This window comes from Eptesicus fuscus, chromosome 9 (genome assembly GCF_027574615.1).
Source record: "Eptesicus fuscus isolate TK198812 chromosome 9, DD_ASM_mEF_20220401, whole genome shotgun sequence".
In the NCBI taxonomy this organism is placed as follows: domain Eukaryota; kingdom Metazoa; phylum Chordata; class Mammalia; order Chiroptera; family Vespertilionidae; genus Eptesicus; species Eptesicus fuscus.
Genome location: NC_072481.1, coordinates 100,124,834 through 100,151,008, shown reverse-complemented (window position 1 = coordinate 100,151,008; position 26,175 = coordinate 100,124,834). Strand labels below are relative to the sequence as shown.

Here is a 26,175-nt window from a genome sequence, read left to right as displayed (position 1 = left end):
AGGCAGCGGCCAGAGTGAAGGCCTGGGTGCCGGAGGAAAACCGGTGCCGGCAGCTAGGGGAAGGAAGGCCTATTGCACGAATCTTCGTGCAATAGGCCTCTAGTTAGTTTAATAATTAACCCTTGTTATCTTGACCACACAATTCTCAGAAAGTAAAGGTTTGGTAAAAGTTTAGCTGTCTTTTACAATGACTTCTATTTTCCAAATGGTCAAATTAGTACTCTCCTTCTGCACTAATTTGATCTGGCTGTTTTTTAATATTGCTGCACAGCTATCCTGGACTTGGCCTCTTGCCATGATCCTGTGAATTTCTAGACCGCTTTCCTATGTTGACCCTCCTGTTTGCTAGGTCACATGTCTTCACCTTCTTGGTTAACCCTCTCGTTTGGTATAGCATGTCCTTCTATAGCTTCCTAAGAATGGATGCATGGGAGGAAAATTTTTGTCATCTTATGTATTAAAATGGACTTATTCTGCTCTCGCGTTTGAACAATAGCTATAACTTGATATAGAAGTCTAAACTTCCTACATATGTGGGGTTTTTTTTAAAAATAACAAAAGTTTTTCTTTATTATTTATATTAATAATAGAGGACTGTGCAAATTGGCTGGGATGCCGTCACATAACGACCAATCAGGATGGGGGCAGGGCTGCGGCAGAGAGCTCTCAGCATGCCTCTGCTGGGGGTCTGAAGGGTGCTGAGAGGAAGGGAGAGCAGATAGGCAGTTAGGGGGATCAGGCCAGGATGGGAGCGCAGATAGGGCGATCAGGCCAAGAGAGGAGAGCAGTTAGGGGGATCAGGCCAGAAGGGGAAAGCAGTTAGGGCCATCAGGCCAGCAGGGGAGCAGTTAGGGCCATCAGGCAGGCAGGCAGGTGAGCGGTTAGGAGCCAGTGGTTCCAGATTGGAGAGGGTGCAGGCTGGGCTGAGGGACCCCCTCTCCCATGCACGAATTTCGTGCACCAGGCCTCTAGTTTCATGTAAGTCCAGAGATAGGCAATTCAAGGATGATGGATGATGGATGATGGATGATGAATGTTTACTTAGGATTTTAACATTAAGGATTAACTTTATATTTGTGGTGAAATGGTTCTATGCTTTTCCTATCTGTGAATTCCTTGGATATCGGTATCAAGTTATGCCAGTTTTATAGAATAACTTGGGAATTCTTGTTTTTCATTTTGTTTGAACAAGTTCATATATAATTAGAATAATCTGTTCTTTTAAAAATTTGTTAGTACTCACTAGTAAAGCTATTTCTCCTGTTTTCTTTGGTGGACAATTTTAAATAACTGGTTAGATTTTTAAGTAGATAGAGTAGTGTTAATTATACTTTTTAATTATTTTCCTTGACTCAATAAAGCTATATTTTTCTAGGAATTTTTATTCATTTCATTCCAGTTTTCAACTTATTGCCAAATAATTGTTCATATTACATACTCTGTTTAATCTCTGATTTATATGTAGATCTTTCCCCCCTTTTTTTATATATTGTTTGTTGCTTCAGTCTTCCTTTGATCAGTCATACTAGCGGTTGTCTGCTTTGTTAGCTGACTCTTGAATTGTTGATCTATTTTTTATTTTATTAACTTCCACACCTATTTAATTTCTGTAGAGAATAACCCTGTCTCTGCCCTAGCCAGTTTGGCTCAGTGGATGGAACGTTGGCCTGCGGACTGAAGGGTCCCGGGTTCGATTCGGTCAGGGGCACATGCCTGGATTGTGGGCTAAGTCCCCAGTGGGGGTTGTGCAGGAGGAGGCGGACCGATGATTCTCTCTCATCATTGATGTTTCTATTTCTCCCTCCCTCTTCCTTCCTCTCTGAAATCAATTTAAAAAAGAAAGAAAATAAATATATCTTTTAAAATAAAATAAAATAACCCTGTCTCTGAGGGAGACAGGACATGGGTGAATTTCTTGCCTATTATTCTAACCACTCCCTATTCATACTATCACCCAATCCCCAATTTTTAAATGCCATATACATTGTACTTTCAACAATATCTGTTGCCTCCAGTTCCTGAACATTTAATTCTCTAGAGTATTTCTAGTTTCTCGTAAGTGTTTCTCTGTGAAGGCCCTTAGGTTCTAGCTTTCTTCCTCTCTCTAATTCAGTTCCTCCTCTTCCACTTTCAGTTTTCCAAAAATATGTTGAAATTTCTCATATCCTCATGTCCTTTCTCCTTTTCTCTTTGTTCTTATGTGTGTTCCTTTTCAAATCTTTCATTCTTGTTTTAGTGTGGTTTGGAAAAGGTGAGGAGGTAATTTATGCATGTGATCAATCCATTATATTTAACTTTGGGGAAACAAATCCTGTTTCAAACAGGCATTGTCTGAACATCTGGATGCTGTTCTTCTGGAAAAAGCAGAGACTGAGCAACAGTGTTTTTCTCTGAAGAAGGAAAATATTAAAATGAAGCAACAGGTTGAGGTAAGGCAATATTTTAATTTTTTTATTAACTTATATAGTGTGGTAATGAATTTTACAGTTAAGATCTTAAAAAGCATCTGATCTGACTTTAAAAGTTTACAAACAAGAAAACAAATTGATATTTAAAAAGAAAAATAACTGAAATCACTCAACTACAAGAGATAGAGGTAACATTTCTTTGTTGTATTGTTTAAGCTTCCTTCTTACTAATGTCATTCTTTTTTTTTTTTTCCTCTGTTGATTTCCGAGAAGAAGGGAGAGGGAGAGAGAGGTAGAAACATCAGTGATGAGAGAGAATCATTGATTGGCTGCCTCCTGCATGCCCTCTACTGGGGATCGAGCCCGCAACCCAGGCATCTGCTCTTGACTGGGATTGAACCTGGGACCCTTCAGTCTGCAGGCCGATGCTCTATCCACTGAAGCAAACCATCTAGGGCTAATGTCATTCTTTAATAAAAATGCGGTAAAAAAGTATCTTATGAAAAAGTATGTAGGTTTATCCTCACACATATTCTAAATACTATTATATGTTCAGTTCTATGATATGCAGTTGCCTGTTGGGTCTGGGCAAATTTTTCCAAAAAATCTTTTATTAATCTAATCAGGAGATAGTCCTTAAAGCCTTTTGATGTAATACAACTTACATAATTTGTCCTTTTAAAAGAAAATTAAATTAATAATTTTCCTAGTTATTACTCTGAAGGCATTAGCACTGTTGATATATATTGTCATACTTAAGGTAGTCAGACCCTAAGTAGAATTCTGGAAATATCAGTGTCCTATTTCTCTAAGTACTTTTCTGTTCAATTCCTGTTCTCTCTAGTTAGCCTGTGACTAATACTTTTCTTGAGAACAGGGGTTCCTTTTGTCTTAATTAAATAATTTTTTTTAATTTTTATGTCTTGATTTTTTTTAAGAGAGAAAAATAAATACTGATTTGTGATTCCACTTATTTATGCATTTATTGATTGTTTCTTTTATGTTCCCTGACCTATGATTAAACCCACAACTTCGTCATATTGGGATGACACTCTAGCCAACTGAGCTATCTGCCTGGGGCTAATAAAATAATTTTTATGTGCTTATTTTTATAATAGGATTCTGAAAATAAGATGGAAGATATCCACAAGGAGTTTGAACAGTCACAAAAGAACTGTATGAAGCAAATGGAAAATTTGAAAAATGAATTAATGGCAGTACATTGTAAACATAGTGAAGATAAAGCTAGATTGTTAATGGAATTGGAAGAAGCAAAACAAAAACAGTTAGAGTTTTCAGAACAACTTAAATTTCAGAGTGACTCTGAAGATAATGTTAAAAATCTGCAAGAAGAGATTCAGAAAATTAGGGCAGCCTTTGAGGAGCAAACTTTATATCTGAAAAATCAATTAGAAGCTGCCACAAATGAAAAGGTGCAAGAAATTACTCATCTTCAAAAAGTCATTGAGGCTAATTCTCAGCATTACCAAAAAGATATTAATAGTTTGCAAGAAAAACTTACGCAGTTGAAAGCTACACACCAAGAAGAGGTGAAAGAATTGATGTGCCAAATTGCAGCATCTGCTAAAGAACAAGAAGCAGAAGGCAATAATTTTAACCAGCTAAAGGAGAATGTAGTCAAACAATGTGAGGCAAGTGAGAAGGACATTCAAGAGAAATATGAATGTGAATTAGAAAACTTAGGGAAAGCCTCAAATGCAAACCAAGAAAATCAGATGTCTTCTTTGCTCTTAAAAGATACTTTTGTAGAACAAGTAGTAAATGAAAAAGTCAAACACTTAGAATCTACTCTAAAAGAACTACAGTCTCAACATAATATCTTAAAAGATGAGGTAATTTATATGAATAATCTTAAATTAAAACTTGAAATTGAGGCCCAACATATAAAGGATGAATTTTTTCATGAGCGGGAAGATTTAGAATTTAAAATCAATGAATTATTACTAGTTAAAGAAGAACAGGGCTGTGTAATTGAAAAATTAAAATCTGAACTAGAAGATTCAAATAAACAATTTTGCCACATTACAGAACAGCATAACAAAGAAATACAGAGTCTTCAGAAGCAACATCAAAAAGAAATATCAGAACTACATGAGTCATTTTTGTCAGATTCAGAAAAAGAAAAATTAACATTAATGTTTGAAATACAGTGTCTTAAGGAGCAGTGTGAAAACCTACAGCAAGAAAAGCAAGAAGCAGTATTAAATTATGAGAGTTTGCGAGAGATTATGGAAATTTTACAAGCAGAACTAGGGGAATCTGCTGGAAAAATAAGTCAGGAATTTGAATCAATGAAGCAACAACAAGCATCTGATGTTAATGAACTTCAGCAGAAGCTCAGAACTGCTTTCAATGAAAAAGATGCTCTTCTTGAAACTGTGAATCATCTCCAAATAGAAAATGAAAAGTTATTGTCACAAAAAGAACTTGTACCAGAACTTGAGAAAGCCATAAGAAATCTTCAAGAAAAGAATGATGCATATTTAGTTAGTCTCAGTCAGAGAGAATCCATGATACAAGAATTTGAAGCAAAGATAAGTTCTCTTACAGAAGAAAAAGATGACTTCAGAAGTAAAATTAAAAGTTCTCATGAAGAGATGGGTAATCTCCATATAAAATGTGAAAGGGAAGAAAGATTAATTCTAGAACTTAGGGAAAAAGTGCAGCAAACTACCCAATACAACAGTGAACTAGAACAAAAGGTAAATGAATTGACAGGAGAACTAGAAGAAACTTTAAAAGAAAAAGACCAAAGTAACCAAGAACTAGAAAAGCTTATGGTTCAATTGAAAACTCTCTCTGAAAACCAGGAAGCACTGTCATCTGAAGTGAAGTCTCTTTATGAGGAAAATAGTAAGCTAAGTTCAGAAAAGAATCATTTGAGTAGAGATTTGGAAGCTTTCTTTTCTCAAAAGGAAGAATGTTTTATTCTTAAGGAACACATTTCTGAATTAGAAAAGAAACTTCAGTTAACAGTTCAAGAGCGAGATAATTTAAATAAACTGTTTGAAAATGAGCAAGTCCTGAAGTTATATGTTAAAACTCAGTTGTATGGTTTTCTTAAACAAATGGAGCTGGAAGTAGAAGAAAACGAAGAGCAAGATGTTGCAAATGTCCTACAAGCTGTAGGTGAATCCTTAGCTAAAACAAATGAGGAAAAACACAACTTGCTCTTTCAATATGATAAAAAGGTAGCAGAGTTAGAAAAAAATATTAAGTGCCTTCAGGAGGAGAATATAGTTCAATATGAGGAACTTAAGTCTTTACTGAGAGACTATGAACAAGAGAAAGTTCTCTTAAAGAAAGAGTTAGAAGAAACTAGGTCAGAAAAAGAGGCCCTGCAGTCTAATCTTGTAGAAATGAAAAATGCTAATGAAAAAACAAGGCTTGAAAATCCGAGTCTTTCAATTCAAGTTGAAGAACTGTCTCAAAAATTGTGTAGCAACGTTGAAATCCATAATGAAAAAGAAAAGTCTTTTATAAAGGAACTTGAAAACCTAAGGCTAGCACTAAAACAAAAAGAATCTGAATTGCAAGATCTGAAAGCAGAGTTGATATTATTAAAGGTATTTGAATTTGAATTTTATCAATTTAAATAAATGCTTAGTTCTAATTGTAAGCTCTAGAAAATATATAAACTTTTTTAAACTTCAAAGTCAGAATTTAAATATTTGGCATTTAAGCTCAAATGGGAAATTTCTGAAAAATACATTCCTTTTCCTGATGACTTTTTGGTTTTAGATCATTTTAGAATTATGATGTTGCATAAGATTAAGGGATATTGTGTAATTGTATAATTTAGTCAACAGCAAAACTGCACTAAGAATGAAAAAATTTGAATTTCATTCTTGTGTGATGTACATATTACCTTTCTTAAGGTCAGTATTACCTGGTCTCTCAAGGGAAGAAAAAGACTGTTCACCAAATTCTTTTTCTATGGATTCTGTAATAATGATTTTCGTATGTTTAACATGTGACCTCTTCATCATTAGGAATAAAATGATTCTGTTTTTGTTTTTGTGTTCCCTATAAAATCTAGGATTCCTTTGAGAAATCACCTTCTGTGGAAAATGATCAACCTCCCTCTGTAAAAGAACTAGAAGAAAAAATAGGTAAGTACAGTTTTGCATATGTTGCCACAATTATACAGATTCTCCTTAGTGTTAAAGTAGGTTGGGAAATATAGAAGCCAATTAATAAGTCTTTAAATAATAATAAGCAGCTGTCTCTTCCTAATATCCCATTTCTTGTCCCTCTGCCATCTGTTCGCCTTCCCTTTCAAAACTGTCACTTTTGCCGAAACCGGTTTGGCTCAGTGGATAGAGCGTCGGCCTGCGGACTCAAGGGTCCCGGGTTCGATTCCGGTCAAGGGCATGTACCTTGGTTGCGGGCACATCCCCAGTAGGGGGTGTGCAAGAGGCAGCTGATCGATGTTTCTCTCTCATCGATGTTTCTAACTCTCTATCCCTCTCTCTTCCTCTCTGTAAAAAATCAATAAAATATATATATTTTTAAAAACTGTCACTTTTTGTTTAATCCAAGTAAAGGACTGATATGATTTCATTTATAAATGGTTCCATGATAGTTTTGGATTTTTAAATTATTTAACAAACTATTTGAATGCCCAGTTACCTAGGCACTAGTAAAGAAAGGTGATTAAGATATGGGTCATGTCTTCAAAAAGCTCACTGCCACAAGGGGCTGTTAATACAGTAGTTTGATGTGGGCACAAGGTACAGTGTTGGCAGTACAAAAAGTAACTGCCTGTTTTAACCCTTTGCACTTGCTTGCTTTTTTCTCGATTCCTTTATTCTTCTCGGGATTTAATTTTTAAAATACCCCAGATTTTACAAAGCACGGCAGTAGAATAAAAAACTGGAGTTTCTTTTCATACAAACTTATTTATTTGGAATTTTTTATATTTAAAATTATTGATACATTCAAAGAGTATAAAAAGAGCTGCTACCGATGCTAACCGTGTCGAGTCACACTCGACATCCGAGTGCAAAAGGTTAAGTTAGGGAAAATCATCACAGTATAGACTACTTTTCTTGTGTCTTGAAGAATGAAAAATTTTTCACAAAAGGAAGGTATGCTAGCAAGAGGAAACAGCAAGAGCTTGTATGTTAACATATATACTATCCAGGAGCATACTAGAAGTTCTTGCTGAGGCAGGAGTCTGAACATAGAAGTACTGGTGCCACCTGCAGAGGAGTTGGGACTTTATTTCTCGTAGTATCATTATGGGATAGCTATTTTAAAGACAAAGAAACAGCACTAGCTCAGCAGATAGAGCATTGGCCTGGGGACTGAAGGGTCCCGGGTTTGATTCCAGTCAAGGGCACATGCCCTGGGTTGCAGGCTCGACCCCCAGTAGGAGGCGTGCAGGAGGCAGCCTCTCCCTTCCTCTCTGACATCAATAAAAATATATTTTAAAATATGTAAATAAATAAAGACAAAGAAACAAATACTTAGTGTTATGTAATGTGCCCATAATTCCTCATTTTAGTGCTCACTTAGATTGGCAGAGAGAATGGGAGAGGGTAGCTGGAAGAGATTAGAATGACTCTCAGTTTTCTATAATGGATGATTGGGGAAAGTCAGGTTAGGGTGATCATGAGCTCAGTTTTAAATAAATTAAGTGTTGCCGAAACCGGTTTGGCTCAGTGGATAGAGCGTCGGCCTGCAGACTCAAGGGTCCCAGGTTCGATTCCGGTCAAGGGCATGTACCTTGGTTGCGGGCACATCCCCAGTAGGGGATGTGCAAGAGGCAGCTGATCGAAGTTTCTCTCTCATCGATGTTTCTAACTCTCTATCCCTCTCTCTTCCTCTCTGTAAAAAATCAATAAAATATATTTTAAAAAAAATAAAAATAAAAATAAATAAATAAATTAAGTGTAAAGACCAATGCAAGTGGAGATGTCAAATAGACTGCTAAATATGCAAATCCAGAATTGAGAAAGAGCTAAATCAGAGATAAAAATTTATAATCAACATAGTTGGCATTAAAAGCCATGAGATTGAGATCACTAAGCAAATGAGTGTAGAAAAAGGATGAGGACCAGAGATAGTTCTCTATCATTTAAAAATCAGAAAGATAGAAACAGCAAAGAAGTTGAGAAGGAAAGAGGGGAGGTAGGAAGACCCAGAGCGTAAAATGTCTTGGAAACTAAGGCAAATGAAGTTCAAATGTTTCAAGAGGGAAAAATATTTAACCATGTGAATGCTATGATAGCCCAAGTAACATTAGTACTAAGCACTAACCATTGGATTAAGCAATGTAGATGTCATTGGTAACTTGGTAGTAATAGTTCCCATGATATGCCAAAGCCAGATCCTGATTGAAGTGAGTTAAAGAAACGATTGGAGGAAGAGAAATTTGAGAGCATATATATAAACAACTCTTAACAAGTTCTGCTGTAAAAGAAAGAAGAGATGGGACAATATCCATAGGGGAAATGTGGTTTGCCTTTTTGTGTGTGTATGATTCATCTATCATGACCTCACTGCAACCCTCTTTTAACTGCATTCACTACTTATTCCTGAGCTTAATCTCTCGATATTTTTCTTGTATGCTTATAAATTGGAGAAACACTAATAGAGGAGGAGGTATGTTGCACAATAAAGGAGAAGAATTGTAACACTGGTGCCTGAGTAGGTGAGAAGATATAGGATGAAATGCAGAATTGAAACAATTGTCCTGTGCTTCACACACACAGATGGTTCATCTGTAGCAGCCAGATGTATTTGAACAGTGCATTTGAAGACAGGTGCAAGTACATTAATAAGGGACAGAACTGAAGTTAAGCAGTAATACCAACAAAAAGTAAAATATGCTCTGGCCGCTGTGGCTCAGTTGGTTGAGTGTTGTCCTATGAACAGGAGGTTACGGTTCGATTCCCGGTCAAGATACATACCCAGGTTGCAGACTCAATCCCCAGTAGGGGGCGTGCAGGAGGCAGCAGATCAGTGATTCTCTCTCATCATTGATGTTTCTATCTCTCCCTCTCTTCCTCTCTGAAATCAATAAAATAAAATAAAAAATAAAAAAAATTTAAATTAAAGTTTAAAAAGAAATTAAGGGGAGAGGTCAAGACTGGATACATAGAACACATTACAGGTTTAGTTGTAAGAATAAGACCCACCAACCAAGAGGAGTATGCCTAGGAAGCATGACTATATAACTTCATCTGATTATATAACTTAATAACTATATAACTTCTCTTCTACTTGATTCTTGTTTAAAAATTATAACCTAAAATCTTGGTATATGGGTGTTTCCAGGAAATCTTTTAAGGTTAAAGATGCCCTAACAACCTCTCCAATTCCTAGACAGTTATGAAATGCCTAAAAAACAAAAGTAGGCTATTATGGAGGATTGAAGAAAACGTAAATTTTTTACATTGTTTCCCTCACTTAGATAATGAATAATTAAGCTTTCACTTAAAAAAATAGGTATTAATATTTTTTCTGTGGCTAAAATAAGTAAATTTGAATGTTTTTCCTTTTGAGTTCATATATAAGCCATTCATTTTATGTTTTTAGAGTACCTCAAAAAAGAATCCAGAGAGAAAGAGGAAAAAATAAATAAGATAAAACTAGTTGCTGTGAAGGCAAAGAAAGAACTAGATTCTAGCAGGAGAGAGGTAAGGTGACTTAAAAATGCAAAATTCAAGAACCTTACATTTTAGAAAATCAACTTTTCTGTCCATAAAAACTCTCTATTATATATTTAAAATAGGCCCAGACTCTAAGGGAAGAACTCAAATCTCTTCAATTAGAAAAGGATCAGTTGTCTACTTCCATGAGAGATCTCATTCAAGGAGCAGAAAGCTATAAGGTAAAAAGTTATTTTAATAACAAGGTTTATTTGTAATCTCTAAGTTAAGAAATGTACTAGAAACACTTGTCCATAATATAATCACTTTGTGTTTTTAGTAAATCGTTTTTGTATAATGTGGTATGATAATGTCAAGATTTTAAGTAGCTAAGCTTTAATTAGTGCCTTGTATTTTAAAATTAAGATTCTGTTTTGGGATTTTATAATAAAATTAGTAACAAAAAAGATGGTATTATTACTGTTATCTTCTACTAGTAGCCCTGCACACGAATCCATGCGCCAGTAGCTCTCTGTGGGGCCTGGCTGTTCCGCGCTTGCTGCCCAGAGGCTCTCCGCGGCCCAGAGGCCCATCCGCGGCCGGGCACGGAATGCTTGCCTCATCGCCATGGCGATGAGGCAAGCATTCCACCAGGCCGCTCATGCTGCTCGCTCTCAGCGGCTGCCCCCCTGGGACTGGGGGACTCCAGCGGGGCTGAGAGGACTGGGCGACGCCATCTTTGTGAGAGTGACGGTTACTTTGCATATTACCCTTTTATTAGATAGGATATATATAAAAGGCTAATATGCTAAGTGTCCGACTGTACGACCCGTCGCTATGACGCACACTGACCATCAGGGGGCAGACACTCAATGCAGGAGCTGCTGAGCTGCAATGACTTGGCAGTGGCGGTTCTCAGGTGATGCACCCCGAAACCAGAGAGGAGGGAGCCCGATTTCTCACAGGTCCACACAATTCCACCTTCAGTCATGGGTTATGTTGTTGTTGTGGCACTGTCGGCCCTGAATCTGGTTTATTGCACACTGTGTTTGCATTCCACACCCTGTACGACAGCAACTTTGCAGAGTGCCCTCTCGCATTCCGGGACCTCTTGGGGGATGTTGGAGAGCTGGTTTCAGCCCGATCCCCACAGGCCAGGCCAAGGGACCCCACCTGCCGGAAGATACCCCGCTCACTCCACAGATGTCGGGAAGGTACTGCGGGAGATTGGCTCCAGGGCGTGTCCGGCCAGTCTCACCCAGTCCTGCCCTGCCGGCCACCTTCTAATTAATTTCCCTTCAATGTGCACAGATCTGGGTACCGGGTCACTAGTTATACTAGAGGCGTGCATCAGTGGGGGGCATGGCCTGCGGGATCAGCCCACTGTGGGAGTGCTGGTTAGCTGAGTGGCTGTGGACCTGCCCTCTGAGCGGCTTCTCCCATCATGGGAGCGCATTGACCACCAGGGGGCAGCTCCTGCATTGAGTGTCTGCCCCCTGATGCTCAGTGCGCGTTATAGCGACTGGTTGACCAGTCGTTCTGGTCATTCTGCCGTTCTGTCACTGGGCTTTTATTATATAGGACTAGAGGTCCAGTGTATGAATTCGTGCACCAGTGGGGTCCCTTGGCCTAGCCTGTGGGATCGAGCTGAATCCGGCTCTCCAACATCCCCCGAGGGGTCCCAGATTGCGAGAAGGTGCAGGCCAGGCCAAGGGACTCCACTGATACACGATTGGGGCCGGGGAGGGACCACGGGAGGGTTCCAGGGCTTGTCCGGCCCGTGTCGCTCAGTCCTGATTAGCTGGACCCCAGCAGCAAGCTAACCTGCTGGTCAGAGCGTCTGCCCCCTGGTGGTCAGCGCACGTCATAACGAGCGGTTGAGCAGCCTTAGCATATCATTAGCACATTACACTTCGGTTGAACAGACGACTGGACACTTAGCATATTAGGCTTTTATTATGTAGGAATTGTTGTTCCCACATGAATAAACCATTTGAAGCTTAATCAACAGGTCTGACAGGGAAATGAAAGCATTATTATTTGGTAATATGCTTGTCTAAATAAAATGAGAATCTACTATAAAAAATAAAGTAATTTAAAATAAGAGTACAAAATTACTGAATGTAAGATAAATACCATTATGTTTCTTTATGTATTCTTTCAGCAAATATTTTTACAGCTGGGCTGAGTACTGGGGAGATGGTGGTCACCAAATAGACTAAGGCAGTGGTCAGCAAACCGCAGCTCGCAAGCCACATGTGGCTCTTTGGCCCCTTGAGTGTGGCTCTTCCACAAAATACCACGGCCTGGGCGAGTCTATTTTGAAGAAGTGGCATTAGAAGAAGTTTAAGTTTTAAAAATTTGGCTCTCAAAAGAAATTTCATTAGTTGTACTGTTGATATTTGGCTCTGTTGACTAATGAGTTTGCCGACCCCTGGACTAAGGTATTGCTATGTTAGGACTTACATTCCAATGGCAATAACAGACAAGTGGACAAAAATACAAGATGGATATTGTATAGAAAAGTAAAGGTAGATAGGGAGAAGAGAGTAGGCCATAATCAAGTGGGATTTGATTAAAAGAGGGAAAAACCAAAACTAGCCTAAAATAAAATTTCGGGAAGAACTTTAATGATAAAATTTGGAACTTAATGAAGAAAACTGCAAAACATATATGGGACTACTCAATATTATTTGAAATGTTAGTTCTCAGTTTTGTTTACAAGTTCTAAAACAATTTCACTTAAAATTATAGGTTTCTAAAATAAGTTTTTATTTTTCAATTATAGTTGACATATAATATATTAATTTCAGGTGTACATGACATTGATTAGACATTATAAAACTTACTGACTGCTCACCCCAAAAAATGTAACCATCTGACACAACACATACTTATTAGAATATTATTTTTATTTTAGTTTTTTGTTGTTGTAATCCTTACCCAAGGATATTTTTCTATTATTTTTAGAGAGAGTGGAAGGGAAAGGGAGAGACAGAAACATCACTGTGAGACACATCGATTGGTTGCCTCCTACACGCACCCCACCAGGGCCAGGGAACCTGCAACCAAGGTATGTGCCCTTGACTGGAATTGAACCCAGGACCCTTCAGTCAGTGGGCTGATGCTCTATCCACTGAGCCAAACTGGCTAGGGCATAGTTATTAGAGTATTATTGACTGTATTCCCTATGCTGTACTTTACACCCAAGACTATAAGTACTAATTTGTGCTTCTAAAGCCCTTCACCTTTCTCAACCATCCCTCAAATCCCCCTTCCATTTGGCAACTGTCAAAATGTTCCCTATATCTATGAATCAGTTTCTGTTCTGCTTGTTCGTTTATTTTGATTTTTAGATTCAATTGTTGATATGTACTTATTGCTATTTTATTGTTTATATTTAGGTCATTTAACATTTCATGTAATATTGGTAAACGCCTTTAGCTTTTCCTTTTCTGGGAAACTCTTTATCTGACCTTGAATTCTAAATGATAGCTTTGCTGAGTAGAATAATCTTGCTTGTAGGTCCTTCCTTTTAATCACTTTGAGTATTTCTTGCCACTCCATTCTGGCCTGCAAAGATTCTGTTGAGAAATCAGCTGACAGTTTTATTGGAGCTCCCTTGTAGATAACTAACTGCTTTTCTCTTGCTGCTTTTAAGATTCTCTCTTTGTCTTTAACCTTTGGCATTTTAATTATAATGTGTCTTGGGGTGGGCCTTTTTGGGTTCATCTTGTTTGGGGCTCTCTGCACTTCCTGGACTTGTATGTCTATTTCTTTCACCAGGTAAGGGAAGTTTCTGTCACTATTTTTTCAAATTTCAATTTTTTGCTCCCTCTCTTCTCCTTCCCGTGACCCTATAATGTGAATGTTGGTACATTTGAAGTTATACCAGAGGCTCCTTACACTATCTTCATATTTTTGGATTCCTTTTTCTTTATGCTGTTCTGATTGGTTGTTTTTTGCTTCCTTATATTCTAATTTCTTGACTTGATTCTCGGCATCCACTACTCTACTGTTGATTGCCTGTATATTATTCTTCATTTCAGGTAGTGTATCCTTCATTTCTGACTGGTTCTTTTTTATAGTTCTTAAGACCTTCTTCATGCTGTTGAAGTTTTCACTAGGTTCCTTGAAGTTCTCACTAAGTTCTTTGAGCATCCTTATAACCATTGTTTTGAACTCTGTATCTGGTAGTTTGCTTGCTTCCATTTCATTTCATTCTTTTTCTGGAGGTTTCTCCTGTTCTCTCTTTTACAACATGCTTCTTTGTCTCTGCATTTTTCCTGCTTCCTTGTGTTTGTTTCTATGTACTAGGTAGAGCTGCTGTGTCTCTCGGACGTGGTAGAGTGGCCTAGTGTAGTAGTTGTCCCAAAGGAGCCAGTGGCCCAGCTGGGTGCTCCAGGTGCACCTCTGTGTGGGCTGTGTGCACTGTCCTTTTATAGTTGAGTATTCTTTGATGTTGGTATCTCTGAAAGGAATTGACCTCCAGGCCAATTGGCTGTGAGGACCAACTGCGATTATAGCTGAAGTACTGCTGTATAGGAGCCCACCCTGTGGAGCAGGACTTGCTTCAGTGGGGCTTTGGTGCTCACCTCGTCTGCCCCTTGAGTGTGTCACTGGTGGATGTGGTAGAGTTGTAATCTGGCATGGTCTGATGCTATCCACCGGGTGGACTGGTTTGGGGCCTTTTCGGAGGTGCAAAGTCAGCCACTGCCTCGGCCCTGCCTGGGGCCACGTGGCACAAGCTACAGAGAGATCTGCAGATGGCTGCTACTTGTATTGGGCTTGGAGTTGCCCAGGAGAGGTCAAGCTCTGAACCAAAAGAGGACTGCCACTAGTGCCAAACCTGGGGCCACTTATCGAGAGGTACAGGGCTTGCTGATGCCAGTTGCTGCTTGTCTGAGAGATGAGAGATTTTAGGAAATTCCGAAGCATGAGGCAAGAGAGACCAGTTATATGGAAAAGCCACTGGAAACAGCTTGGATGAGTTAGCAAGTTGGGTGGGGGTAAGGTCTCGGGGAATCACCAGAGCAAGGCAAACAGTGTGAGCCAGGTTGATGGAGACTCAGATATGGTGCCCACCTGTCAGTTTGGGATATTGGGAAAATGACCTCTGCCAGCACTTTTTTCTGGGAGAAAGCTGCCCCAGCAGCTCCTATCGTGATGCCAGACAATTATTTCCTCCCCATATGTCCCTGATCCTTTCAAGGTGCTGCCTCAGCGTTAGAGCTCAGAGGAAGTGAGTCTGTGTAAGTCTGTGCATTGGCCCTTTAAGAACTGTCTGGGCCTCCAGCAGCTTCCATCTCACTGAGCCACTATGCCTACTGGTTTTTACAGCCAGAATTCATGGGGACTTATTTTCCTGGCACTGGAACTTGGGCTGAGGTATCTGGTGTGGGTCTGGTACTCCTTGCTCCTCAGAGGGTACCTCCATAGCCAAGATATCCCACCTGATTTAAAACCATCACACAAGGTTGTGGAACCAGCCTGTTCAATGCCTCCTCCCCTCCTACCAGTCTCAATATGGCTTCTTTAATTTCCTAGTTGTGGGACATCCAGCCAGCTAGATTTCAGACATTTCTGAATGATGGTTATTTTGAAGATTACTTGTATTTTTGTGGTTGTGGGAAGAGGTGAGTACTGTGTTTACCTATGCCACCATCTTGGCCAGAAGCCCTCTAGGGTTTTTTGGTAGGGCGATCTGGACAAGTTAGCACATATAGAAGTGAAAAGTGACATCTTGAAGACAATAAAATTTATTACAAACCTACAATGATGTGCAAAAATAAAGCATTAATTTAACGGAAGACCTAGAGACTTGTGCATAACAACACACAGTGTGTAGCCTCTCTCCTACACATTTTATATTATAGCACTTAATTATCAAAATAGAAACAACCCCAAGCAGTGTTACTAACACTGCTAGTTTACAAGTGACAAATCTGAGGCACAAAGAGGTTAAGGGACTCAAGATCACAGAGCAAGTAACATAGCAGAACCAGGACTGGATTCAGGCAGTCTGGTTCCCAGATCTGTTCTTTCACCAAGTAAGCTATACTCCCCCAATGAGATTTAAAAACATAGAAACCAAGGAAGAAGGAATTAGAAAACTATTTCAGGAAAATCTAGGTAGACTTTTAATTCATTCCCCACACCAAAATAAAATCTGGATGGATTATAGAGTTTTGTCAAAATAAAAGCAATGTTTTAAAACCTACAATAAAATATTTGATCATTTGACTTCTGAATATGAAATACTTTTCTAAACTTAAAAGCAATGAAAGAAGTTACAAAAGAAAATATACCTAACTCAAGAAAATATGAAGTTAACATGAAAATATGACAAGATATTAGTGTCTTTAATATATACAGATAGCTCACAAATCCATTTTTTAAACACACTTGAAATTCAAATATGGACTTTATCTTTTATGAGCCATTAGGAACTTTCTTCTTTACATATTAATTTATTAATTTTCCACAGAGTCAGATCATGTATGTCAATATATTTGTTTAAAATAGAGATTTCTAAAGATTGAAAACAGGAGTAGAATATTCAGGACCTGTGGGACAACTACAAAAAGTATAATATATGCATAATGAGATGTCATAAGGAAAGAAAGAGGTAAAGGAACAAATATTTGACACAGTAATGATTGAGAATTTTCCAAATTTTTTAACTTGGAAATGTGACATTGTTAGACACCAAATCACAGATCCAGAAGCTCAGAGAACACTAAGCATGATAAATACCACCACCACCACCCCTAAATCTAAACCTCAGCATATCATTTGCAAACTTTAGAACATCAAAAATAAATTCTGGGGGAAAAAAGCCATATTGGTAAGGAAACACACCTTACCTATAAGAATTACATTCTCCTTATCAGAAACCATACAAAGAAAGAAGAAAATGGAATGAAATACTGAAAGTGTTGAAAGAAAAAAAGAAAAAAACCCACTAACCTAGACTTCTGTGCCCTGAAAAATTATCCTCCAAAAAGTGAAGTAGAAATAAAGACTTTTATCAGGTAAAACTTGCAAGAATTAGTAGACATGCCTTTCAGCAAATATTAAAAGTTCTTTAGAGAGAAGGAAAATGTTACAGGTCATAGGCATGTTGAAGAACAAAGTGGGAGAATTAACATCATATGGCTTCAAGACTTACTATAAAGCAACAGCAATCAAGATTGTGGCTGAAAAATGGTCAGATCTATAGAACAGAATAGAGCCCAGAAACAGATCTATATAAATATAATCAACAGATCTTTGCCAATGGAGCAAAGATAGTCTTCCACAAGTGGTGCTGGAACAATAAGACATCCACATGCAACAAAAAAGAATCTCAATATTAAATCCTCACAAAAATTAACTGAAAATGGATCATAGACTTAAGTATAAAACACAAAACTATAAAATTCTTAGAATATAATATAGGAAAGAACTAGATGACCTTGGTTATGGTGGTGGCTTTTTAGATAGAACACTAAAGGCATGACTCATGAAGTAATTAACAAGCTATACTTAATTAAAATGTGTCAAAAGAATGAGAAGACAATCCACTGACTAGAAGAAAATATTTGCAAATGACATGTATTTGATAAAGGACCATTATCCAAACATACAATGAACTATTAAAACTCAACAATAAGAAGAAACAAAAAACCTGATTTTAAAATGGGCTAAAGACCTTAACAAATACCTCACTAAAGAAGATATACGGATTGCAAATAAACATGAAAAGATATTCCATATCACATATTACTAGGGAAATGCAAATTAAAACAGCAATGAGATACCACTATACACCAGTTAAAGTGGTCAGAGTCTGAAAAGATGACACTGCCAAATGCTGGTAAGTACGTGGAACAACTAGAACTTATTCACTGCTGATGGGAATGCCAAATAGTGCGGCCACTTTGGAAGGAATTTGACATTTGCTTACAAAACTAAACATACTCTTACCATATGATTCAGCAGCTATGCTCCTTGGTATTTACCCAAAGGATTTGAAAACTTATATCCAAACAAAAACCTACACACAGGTGTTTATAGTAGCTTTATTCATAATTGCCAAACCTTGGAAGCAACCAAGGTGGCCTTCAGTAAGTGAATGGATGTCCTGCACCACATACTGACATTTTGGTCAATGACAGACCACATCTATGACAGTGGTCTCATAAAATTATAATGGAGCTAAATTCTAGAAATATGTGGTTCAGGAGGAATTTTTTGTTTTTCACTGATGGGAGCAATATCTGTAGGGTTTTGCAATAGATTTTCTCTCACTGGCAGCACCTCAGTTTTGATTGCACAGGTTATATTCCAGTCATTCAGCAACTGAACTTTTTCAGTACACAGGGGTCTGTGCCCCAATGCTACATATTCAGAAGGCATTACAGCCCTCCCAGATCTAGCTTGATGGTCTTCAGAGTACAGGGCTGTAAATTCTTAATTGAGGACCTAAATCTTATACAGAGGTCTAGAGGAGCTACTTTAACAAGGATTGAGTGCCACTGCCACTTTAGGAAAAGCTTTTGCCTTTGGTTGTGGGGAGCCAGCCTGTGTCTGTTCTTGGGAAATATTTTCAGGTTGTAATTATTTAAAGCGGGGGTGGGGAACATCGGCCCATGGGCCGTATAAGGCTGGTCTTGCCCTGCCAAAGCATTAGGGGTGAGTTAATTAAATGTAAGACCAAATATAGCAGGCTAATTTTTAAGGATAATTTGTATGGCCCAAAAATGATGTTATAAATATCCAAGTGGTCCTTGGCAGAAAAAAAAGGTTCCCCACCCCTGATTTCAAGCATAGCTAAGCTTTATTTCTCCCATCAGTTCAATGCCATAGAGGGTTGATGGAAGTAAAAAAATTACCACAGTCAAAATATTGAATCCTTCATTCTATACCCTCTCAATGTTAAACACCCTCTTTTTTTAAATGAGGACAGCAGAGTTCCTTAACCTGACTACTGCTCCAACATGCAGTAGCTAAAACCACATTACCATGACAATCCCTACATTCCTTTCTCTCTCCATCTTGATTTCTTATTCCTACTGGTCCTCGGGCCATCTTTCACTCCTTCCAGACATTATTATGGTGATATATATCTTAACTAGCCAGCCTTCCCTCAATCCTTCCAATCAGTCCAGCACACATTCCTGTTTATGGAGCAGCATTGACAGCTTTATGTTCTATTTTTAACTGCCCAATGGAAGCAAGGTTAGGGCTTGGGGGACTGTGTTTATAAAATCTACAGTAGTGCCGTAGGCCTGGCCTTCACATTCACTCACCACTCACTGGGTGACTCACCCAGAGCAACTTCCAGTCCTGCAAGCTCCATTTATGGTGAGTGCCCTATACAACTGTACCATTTTTAAAATATGTTCTACTGTATTTTTGCTGTACTTTTTTTTTACATTTAGACACACAAATACTAAACCATTGTGTTACAATTGCCTACAGTATTCAGTACCATACATGCTGTACAGGCTTGTAGTCCAGGAGCCTAGGGATATAGGAGGCTAGATCATCAAGGTTTGTGTAAGTGCCTCAATGATGTTCCCATGATGAAACTACTTAATGATGTATCTATCAGAGCTTATTCCCATCATTAATTGATGAATGACTGTATTCTGCACTATAAAGAAACAAGCTATCAAGCCATGAAAAGACATGGAAGAAACTTAAATGCATACCACTATTAAGCAAAAGTAGCCAATATGAAAATGTATTTGATTCCAACTATATGACATTTTGGAAACAGTAAAACTATGGATATAGTAAAAAAACAAACAAAAAACCAACAATGGTTCTGAGGGTTTGTGGTGGAAAAGAGAAGAATAGGTGGAACACAGGATTTTTAGGGCAGTAAAACTGCTCTGTAATAGTGAATATATGTCATTATACATTTATCCAAACCCATACAATGTACAACACCAACAGTGAACCCTAATACAAACTATGGATTTAGGGTAATGATGTTACTCCTCAATGGTGAACCAATGTAGTAGGTTTATTTATTGTAATAGACCACTCTGGTGGTGAACGTTGATGATGAAGGAGGTTATGTATTGGAGAAAGATGGGTAATGGGAATTCTCTATACCTTCCCCTCAGGTTTTGTATAAACCAAAAACTTTTAAATAATAAAGTCTGTTAAAACATTTTTAATTTTTTTAATGTTCATTGTTGAAAGTCGTACATATGTCCCCATTTCTCCCCCTTTAATCCCTCCAACCCGCCCTTGCCCTCTGCTTTCAACACCCTATTATCAGTGTCCATGAATTACACATAAAGGCATACAAAGTTCTTTGTTTGATCACCTCCCACCCACCCATGCTCCCGTCTTTCCTCCGAGATTCTGCACTCTGTTCCATGCTTCCCCGTCTCTGGATCCACTCTGTATATCAGTTTATTTTAATTAGATTCCACATATGAGTGAGATAATGTGATACTTGTCTTTCTCTGACTTATTTCCCTTAGCATAATACTCTCAAGGCCTCTCAATGCTGTCTCAAAGAGTAAGAGTTCCTACTCTTTTACTGCTGCATAGTATTCCATGGTATAAATGTACCACAGCTTTTTTATCCACTCATCTACTGATAGGCACTTGGGCTGTTTTCATACCTAGTTATTGTAAATTGTGCTGTTTTGAACATACTTTCTTTCTGACTAGTGTTTTGTTTTCTTAGGATATATTCCTAGAAGTGGGATCACTGGGTCAATTGGCAGTTCCATATTTAATTTTTTGATGGAAGTCCATACTGTTTTCCAAATGGCTGCACCAGTCTGCATTCCCACCAGCAGTGTGCTAGGGTTCCCTTTTCTCCACATCCTCACCAGCACTTGTCATTTGTTGATTTGTTGTTGGTAGCCATTCTGACAAGTGTGAGGTGATACATCATTGTCATTTTGATTTGCATCTCTGATGATCAATGATTGAGCATTTTTTCATGTCTCTTGGTCATCTGAATGTCCACTTTGAAGAAGTATCTATTTAGGTTATTTACCCATTTTTCAATTGGATTGTTTGTCTTCCTTTTGTTAATTTGTATTGAGTTCCTTATATATTCTGGATATTAACCTTTTATCAGATGTGTCATTACCAAATATGTTCTCCCATACAGTGGGCTCCCTTTTTATTTTGTTGATGGTTTCTTTTATAGTACAGAAGCTTGTTATTTTGATGTAGTCCCATTTGTATATTTTCTCCTTAGTTTCTTTTGACCTAGGAGATGTATTGGGAAACATATTGCTAGGAGAGATGTCTGAGATTTTGCTGCCTATGGTTTCTTCTACAATTTCTATAGTTTTCCAACTTATATTTAAGTCTTTTATCCATTTTCAGTTCATTCTTGTATATGGTGTAAGTTGGTGGCCTAGTTTCATTTTTTTTTTCCATGAATCTGTCCAATTTTACCAATACCATTTATTGAAGAGACATTCCTGACTCCATTGTATGCTCTTGCCTCCTTTATCAAATATTAATTGTGCGTAATGGCTTGGGTCGATTTTGGGGCTCTCTGTTCTGTACCATTGATCTATGTGCCTGTTCTTGTGCCAGTACCAGGCTGTTTTGATTATGGTGGATTTGTAGTATAATTTGATATCTGGTTTGTGATTCCTCCAACATTGTTCTTCTTTTGTAATTTGATGAAGCTATTCAGTGTCTTTTTTGGTTCCATATAAATTTCTACATTTGTGAAATATGCCATTGGTATTTTAATAGGGATTGCATTGAATCTGTAGATTGCCTTGAATAGCATGGACATTTTAATTATGTTATTTCTACTAATCCATGAACATGGTACGTTCTTTAAGTTGTTTATATCTTCTTCTATCTCTTTTTTCAACGTCCTGTAGTTTTCCAAGTAAGTTTTTATCTCCACCGTTAAGATTATTCCTAAGTAACTTAATTTATTGGTTAAATAAAGTGGTAAATAGGATTGTTTGTTTAGTTCTCTTTCTGAGAGTTCATTATTGCTGTGTTAAAAAGCCATAGATTTGGGGATGTTGATTTTTGTATCCTACTACATTCTCAAATTCATTTATTAAATCTAATAGTTTTTTGGTGGAGTCTTTAGGGTTTTCTTTGTACAATATCATGTCATCTGTGAGTAAGGACAATTTTACTTCCTCTTTTCCAATTTGGATACCTTGTGTTTATTCTTCTTGTCTGATGACTGTGGCTAGTACCATGGTCGGCAAACTGCGGCTCGCGAGCCACATGCGGCTCTTTGGCCCCTTGAGTTTTTAGCAAAGGCCAGCTTAGGAGTACCCTAATTAAGTTAATAACAATGTACTTACCTATATAGTTTAAGTTTTAAAAATTTGGCTCTCAAAATAAATTTCAATCGTTGTACTGTTGATATTTGGCTCTGTTGACTAATGAGTTTGCCAACCACTGGGCTAGTACTTCAAGTACTGTGTTGAATAAGAGTGGTGAAAGTGGACATCCCTGTCTTATTCCTGTTCTTAAGGGAAATGGTTTTAGTTTTTGTCCATTGAGTATGATATTGGCTGTAGGTTTGCATATTTATCGCCTTATATGTTGAGATATGCTCACTCTATTCCTGCTTTGCCTAGTTTTTATTTTTTTTAAGTGGGTGTTCAATTTTGTTGAATGGTTTCTCTGTTTCTATTGATATGATCATGTGATTTTTGTCATTCAGTTTGTTTATATGATATATCACGTTTATTAATTTGCAAATATTTTACCAGCCTTGCATCCCTGGAATAAATCCCACTTGGTCATGGTGTATAATCTTTTTAATATATCGCTGGATCTTATTTGGTAATATTTTATTTGAGGATTTTAGCATTTATGTTCATCAGGGATATTGGCCTGTAATTCTCTTTCTTTATAGTGTCTTTATCTGGTTTTGGAATTAGGGTAATGCTGGCCTTATAAAAAGGGCTTGGAAGTGATTCTTCCTCTGGGGTTGTTTTGAATAATTTGAGGAGTATAGATGTTAGTTCTTTGAATGTTTGGGAAAACTCCCTGTGCAGCCATTGAACCAGGGCTTTTAATGGCTAGGAGTTTGTTTATTTTTATTACTGCTTCTATTTCATCAGTTGTTATTGGCGTATTCAGGTTTTCTGATTCTTCCTGATTCAGTTTTGGGACATTGTATTTTTCTAAGAATTTGTCTATTTCATCCATATTGTCCAGCTTGTTTTGTATTTCTGTTGTGTCACTGCTTACTTCACTGCTTTCATGTATGGTTTTATTTATTTGGGTTCTCTGTTTGTTTCTTGATGAGTCTGGCTAATGGTTCATCAATCTTGTTTATCTTTTCGAAGGACCAGCTCTTGGTTTCATTGATTTCTTTTGGTATTGTTTTTCTATGTAATTTATTTCTGCTCTAATCTTCATTATTTCCTTCCTTCTACTTACTCTGGGCTTTTCTTGTTGTACTCTTTATAATTCTTTAAGTTGTAGGGTTAAATAGTTTATTAGCCCTTTTTCTTGATTCTTGAGGTAGGCTTATATTGCTATGAACTTACCTTACAGAACTGCTTTTGTGTGTCCTAGAGATTTTGTGGTGTTGTGTGTTCATTTTCATTTGTTTCCAGTAAGTCTTTTCATTTTTCTTTAATTAATCTTTATTGTTCAGATTATTACAATTATTCCTCTTTTTTCCCCCCATAGCTCCTTTCCACCAGGTTCCTACCCCACCCTCTGCCCTTACCCCATCCCACTGTCCTCATCCATAGGTGTACGCTTTTTGTTCAGTCTCTTCCCGCACCCCCAACTCCCCTTTTCCCCCGAGAATTGTCAGTCCACTCCCTTTCTATGCCCCTGATTCTATTATATTCACCAGTTAATACTGTTCATCAGATTTTTTTATTACCTTGGTTTTTAGATTTACTTGTTGATAGATACGTATTTGTTGTTCATAATTTTTTATCTTTATCTTTTTCTTCCTCTTAAAGAATACCTTTCAGCATTTCATATAATTCTGGTTTGGTGGTGATGAACTCCTTTAGCTTTTTCTTATCTGTGAAGCTCTTTATCTGACCTTCAATTCTGAATGATAGCTTTGCTGGGTAGAGTAGTCTTGGTTGTAGGTTCTTGCTATTCATCACTTTGAATATTTCTTGCCACTCCTGTCTGGCCTGCATAGTTTCTGTTGCGAAATCAGCTGACAGTTGTATGGGTGCTCCCTTGTAGGTAACTAACTGTTTTTCTCTTGCTGCTTTTAAGATTCTCTCTTTGTATTTTGCTCTTGGCATTTTAATTATGATGTGTCTTGGTGTGGTCCTCTTTGGATTCCTTTTGTTTGGGTTTCTGTGCGCTTCCTGGACTTGTAAGTCTATTTCTTTCACCAGGTGGGGCAAGTTTTCAGTCATTATTTCTTCAAATAGGTTTTCAGTATCTTGCTCTCTCTCTTCTTCTGCCCCCCCCCCCCCCCCCCCATAATTTGGATGTTGGTACGCTTGAAGTTGTCCCAGAGGCTTCTTACACTATCTTCATATTTTTGAATTCTTTTTGCTTTTTGCTTTTCCGGAGAAGTGTTTTTTGCCTCTTTGTATTCCAAATCTTTGACTTGATTCTTGTGATCCTCTAGTCTGCTGGTTGGTCTCTGTATAATATTTTTTATTTCAGTCAGTGTATGCTTAATTTCTAGTTGATCCTTTTTCATATCCTCTAGGGTCTCGTTAAATTTATCTGCCTTTCCTAGGAAATTCTTGAAAAACCTTATAACCGTGGTTTTGAACTCTATATCCAGGCTTTTGCTTTCCTCCATTTCCTTCATTTGTGGCCTGCCTCTTTGTGTCAACATTTTAGCTGCTTCCCTGAGTTGATAGGGTAGCTTTGTGTGCTAGGTGTCCTATAGGGCCCAGTAGCTCAGCCTCCCCAGTTACCTGAGGTGGACACTCTTGGTGCACTCCTTTGTGGGCTGTGTGTGCAGTCTTGTTGTAGTTAAGCCTTGATTGTTGTTGGTATCACTGCGGGGAGTTGACCTCCAGGCCAATTGGCTGTGAGGATCAGCAGTGTCTCCACTGGGAGAGCTTCTGTGCTCAGCTTGGATGGGGCGGAGTCTCGGGGTGGAGCAGACAGCCTTGGTTTCCCATCAGCCCCGCCCTAAGAGGTCCCTGGGTCTCAGTGTCCCATGGCAATGGCTGCATGCACCTCTGAGAGAAGGCTGCTCTCGAGTTTCGCCCGCTGCCAGACAGTCCAACTTCTCCCCGAATGAGTCTGGTACCCAAAGTCTCACCCGGAGCTGGATTTCAGTGCAGTCGGAAGGTTTTGTTTCCCTCCCGAAGGAGAAAGCTAGCCGCGCTTTTGCTGCCCACCCTCTCTGCGCGCCACAAGTAAGCCAGCCATGTATTCAGCCGCCCGCCCTTTCTGCGCACACGGGTCTCCGCACCTACACAGCTCTTCTGAGTCTCAGTGTCCTTTTCTCTTTCCTTCTAGTTGTAGAATTTCCACCCAGCCAGCTTCCTGTGGTTCTGGATAATGTCCGCTCTGTCTTCCAGTTGCAGTTTTGAAATTGTTGTGCAAGGCAGCAGTATAGGTGTTTATCTGTGCCGCCATCTTGGTTTCTCCAGTCTTTTCATTTTTCTTGATCTCATTGGTAACTCATTCATTTGATTAATAACATGCTATTTAGCCTCCATGTGTTTGAATGTTTTGGGGTGTTTATACTCTAGTTGATTCCTAATTTCATTCCACTGTGATCTGAGATGTTTGATAAATTTTCAATCTTCTTGAACTTGTAGAGATTTTTTTGTGTCCTAACATGTCTCTCTTTGTGAATGACCCATGTTGACAAGAATGTATATTCTGCAGCTTTGGGGTGAAATATTATATAATTGTCAATTAAATCCATTTGATCCAATTTGTCCTTTAGAGCAGTGGTCACCAACTGGTGGTCCGCCGATCACTAGTGATCTGTGAGGTCCGAAAGGTTGGTGACTGCTGGTTTAAGAAAACCTTTGGAGCAGCGGTTGCCAACTGGTGTTCCATGGACCACCATCCGCGAGGTCCAAAAGGTTGGCGACCACTACTTTAGAGTCACTGTTTCCTTGTTAAATTTTTATCTGGATGATGTATTCAGTGAAGCCGGAAGGTGTTAACCTTTTGCACTCGGATGTCAACTGTGACTCGACACGGTTAGCATCGGTAGCAGCTCTTATGTC

The 26,175-nt window shown here is 38.3% G+C and overlaps 1 protein-coding gene across 1 annotated transcript in view; it reads left to right on the top strand.

The window, feature by feature from the left end:
* The window catches only part of GCC2 (GRIP and coiled-coil domain containing 2), an 82,221-nt gene that overhangs the window by 6,556 nt on the left and 49,490 nt on the right, over positions 1 to 26,175 (top strand). Inside the window, exons 5-9 of the mRNA XM_054721602.1 lie at positions 2,325 to 2,429; positions 3,527 to 5,995; positions 6,469 to 6,541; positions 9,975 to 10,075; positions 10,171 to 10,269. Coding sequence (XP_054577577.1) covers positions 2,325 to 2,429; positions 3,527 to 5,995; positions 6,469 to 6,541; positions 9,975 to 10,075; positions 10,171 to 10,269 — 2,847 coding nt within the window. The remainder of the gene's footprint in view (positions 1 to 2,324; positions 2,430 to 3,526; positions 5,996 to 6,468; positions 6,542 to 9,974; positions 10,076 to 10,170; positions 10,270 to 26,175) is intronic.